The sequence below is a fragment of the Camelina sativa genome, chromosome 20 (assembly GCF_000633955.1).
Source record: "Camelina sativa cultivar DH55 chromosome 20, Cs, whole genome shotgun sequence".
In the NCBI taxonomy this organism is placed as follows: Eukaryota; Viridiplantae; Streptophyta; class Magnoliopsida; order Brassicales; family Brassicaceae; genus Camelina; species Camelina sativa.
Genome location: NC_025704.1, coordinates 12314112 through 12317549, shown reverse-complemented (window position 1 = coordinate 12317549; position 3438 = coordinate 12314112). Strand labels below are relative to the sequence as shown.

The following is a 3438-nucleotide window of genomic DNA, read 5'->3' as shown; positions in this document are numbered from 1 at the left end:
TTATTTTCTCTTAGATAAAGTGATCCCACCGATCCATCTGAAGGAATCAGCAGGTGGTAGATCTTGTTGCATCTATAGAATCCCTCATACTCTCGAGCGAGTCAACGACAAAGCTTATGCACCCAAGATCGTTTCAATAGGCCCTTATCACCACTCGAGTGATAATAAACATCTCAAGATGATAGAGGAGCATAAAAAACTTTATTTGAAGATGTTCGTGTCAAAGACTAAGGACAATGGCGTCAACCTAAGTCACTTAGTCGATGTAGTCTCAGGATTGGAACAGAAGATAAGAGACTCCTACTCCGAGAAGCTAGAGTTTAGTCGACAAAAGCTGATCAAGGTGATGATTCTTGATGGTTGTTTCATTCTTATGTTGTTCCTAATAGTTTCAGAAAAGATTGAATACACAAACTACAAAGACCCAATACTCATGCTGCGATGGATATTGCCAACTCTTCGAAGCGATCTTCTTCTTCTTGAAAACCAGGTTCCTCTCTTTCTTCTTAAAAGTCTTTTAGAGACATCAAAGCTAGCTCCATCTACTACCTTAAACATGCTAGCCTTCAAATTCTTCAACTACTCGATAGAAAAACCAGACAACACAACGATCTTAGAGCAAAACATCTCCTTGATCTTATCCGTAAGACTTTCATACCCGTCCCGCCTCCACCAACCACCCCAAAGCAATGTTGTATCAATATCTTGAGTGGTACTGAACATGGGGAAAATTCAAGAACAGAGACATCCCAAAACACTTGTCTCGGTAAGATAAGTAGTTCAAAGGAGAGAACTGAAGCGCAAACATCATCGCCTCCTCGCAGCCCCTTTCTTGGACTAATTATCTCAGCTAAAAAACTTCGACTTCGGGGAANTAGTATATGTGGATGATTTAAACATCCTTGGAACCTTTGGGGAAATCGCCCAAACAGTAGAATATCTCAAGAAAGAATTTGAGATGAAAGACCTNACTCTTTTGATCAACTCCGTTGCCTTTGAGCAGTTTAATATGAATTTCTCCACTGAGATTACAAGCTATGTAACATTCATGGGTTGCTTGATAAATACAGAAGATGATGCGACCTTCTTAGTCGAGAAAGGGATTATAGAGAACTNCACAGAAAAGGTACTGATACTAGGATTTTGTGTCTCCTATCCTAGCAGGTTCAATTAACCTTAAGTGTTGTAGTATTTAAGGTGTCAATCCAAATGGGATGTTGCTAGCAATCAAGATGCAATCAAGGAATCACANGAATGGTCTGGTTGAAATACCACTACTTGTCTTTGATGACTTTATCAGCACTCTTTTGATCAACTCCGTTGCCTTTGAGCAGTTTAATATGAATTTCTCCACTGAGATTACAAGCTATGTAACATTCATGGGTTGCTTGATAAATACAGAAGATGATGCGACCTTCTTAGTCGAGAAAGGGATTATAGAGAACTATTTCGGAACGGGTGAAGATGTTTCTTTATTCTTCAAGAACATCGGAAAAGACATCTCATTCAGCATATATGATAGTTTCTTGAGAGATGTGTTCGAGGGGGTGAACGAGTACACTTCAAAAGGTTGCCACGTGCAATGGGCAGGGTTCAAGTACACGCATTTCAACACTCCATGGACATTTCTTTCATCTTGTGCGGCTTTGATGCTTCTTCTCCTTACCATTTTCCAAGCTTTCTTTGCAGCTTATCCTTACTTTCGTCCTCCCAAAAACAATTGAGTGTAAGTGCGTACTTTATATGTTTAAGCTAGCAGTACTTATGGTGTATTGGAACAAAAATTAATATCAAATTTCAAATTATTATTTAATACTTTTTTTTTTTTAGAAAACAAATTTAAAAAGTGTGTCTTGTTGCAACAAGGTAGCACAAGATAGCAAAATCAAAATATAGAGAAGGTGCGGTCGAGTATAAAGGCGATCAAACATTTCTTTCAACAGTCACAAAAGCTAAAAATCGTGTTTTCTGTATTGGGAATAATATCCTAACTAATATATAAGAGATATATACTAATTTTGTGATTTACTTGTTCTCAGTCCAGTGATGCATTCTAAACACTTTAATTTTGTTCTATATCTTAAAACACCTTTAACTAAGTCTGACATAGCTTACATCTCGCATAGGAAAAAGTAGAGACCAGTGGCTCAATACAAGATTATAAATTAAAATAATACTGAGAAAGAAAGCAATCTAGAGCTAAAATTTTAACCATGATGAACTTTACATCTCAATACTCAAGTCCCATCTTGTTCCTTAGTTCTCCTCTGTTTTTGTCACTCCTCGTAAATCAAAGCTCTTCACTTTGTTGAAATCATTTTTCAAGGATAAAGAAGAATCACCTTCCCCAAGTTTTTCATAAATAATGTCGCTAATATACATATATTCAGATTTTCTGTATCCCGGTGATCCCATGACGTTTGTCTTCCTGTCCAGGGCTTCTTCTTCAGCATCTTTGACTCCTACTGGCTCAACCACATCCTCTGTTTTCACAGGATTGTGTTGTTGCTTCTTACTCTGCTTCTTCCTCATCAAACATATGATGTTGAGACAACTAATTAAACATCCTCTAGACATTTTCAAGATTTTATCAACCTATTGCTTGTTGTTTGTAATCAAAGTTATACATAGACAAAAGATCAGGTTTTTGATGTTTATATATACATCTGAGTTCTTGTAGATTGCTATTGTAAGCGTGTTCTGTGGCTTTTTGAAAGTTGACTTAAGNATTGGCACGAGTAGCGCGACTCGAATGACATGACAGTGCGACTCGAACGGCATGACGGCGCGACTCGAACGGCACGACAGCGCGACTCGAGCTGGATGTATACGCTTCCACTAAAACGATGATAACTTTTGAACCACAGCTTCGATTGGCTTGAAATAAACGGCATTGGAAAGATGACTCAATTCGATTGGCTTGAAATAAACAGCATTGGAAAGTTGAAGACGTCAAAAGCTGAATCCCCCGACCGGTGGCTCGAAGGACGACTCGAACGGCGACTCGATTGGCAGACAGCGCGACTCGATCGGCATGACAGCGCGACTCGATCGGATGTGTAACGATGGAATGATGGCGTGACCCAAGCGGATGTGTGATGATGGAATGATGGCGCGACCCGAGCAGATGTGTGATGACGGAATGATGGCGCGACCCGAGCGGATGTGTGATGACGGAGTGATGGCGCGACTCGAGACAGCCTGGCTCCAAAGTCTCCTAAATACCTGAAATACTCCAAAATGCACGATGTATGCGAAGATAATGCAAGAACTACCTAAATATGAAAAGTGTACAAAAGAGAGTAGAAATTCATGCAAAACAATTAGTTATCCTAACTAGATGCGTGACAAAAACATGCTTAGCAGAGACAAAATATAGACATATCAACTCCCCCAAACTTATTCTTTGCTTGCCCTCAAGCAAACGATCAAGAACAA

General features: G+C 39.3%; 2 protein-coding genes and 1 pseudogene across 2 annotated transcripts; 2 read left to right on the top strand and 1 right to left on the bottom strand.

Moving 5' to 3' along the window:
- LOC109131175 overlaps nucleotides 1–891 on the top strand; it is a 16173-nt pseudogene extending 15282 nt beyond the window's left edge.
- Nucleotides 1233–1773, top strand: LOC104772452 (UPF0481 protein At3g47200-like). Its single transcript, XM_010497064.1, has one exon. It carries the CDS (start codon nucleotides 1233–1235, stop codon nucleotides 1722–1724), a length of 492 nt encoding a protein of 163 aa, XP_010495366.1. The 3' UTR covers nucleotides 1725–1773.
- On the bottom strand, nucleotides 2045–2602 carry LOC104770595. The gene has a single exon (XM_010495045.1). It carries the CDS (start codon nucleotides 2575–2577, stop codon nucleotides 2257–2259), a length of 321 nt encoding a protein of 106 aa, XP_010493347.1. The 5' UTR covers nucleotides 2578–2602; the 3' UTR covers nucleotides 2045–2256.

Coding starts and splice junctions, on each gene's coding strand:
- LOC104770595 (XM_010495045.1), bottom strand. CDS start 2,577: ATGTCTAGAGGATGTTTAATTAGTTGTCTCAACATCATATGTTTGATG.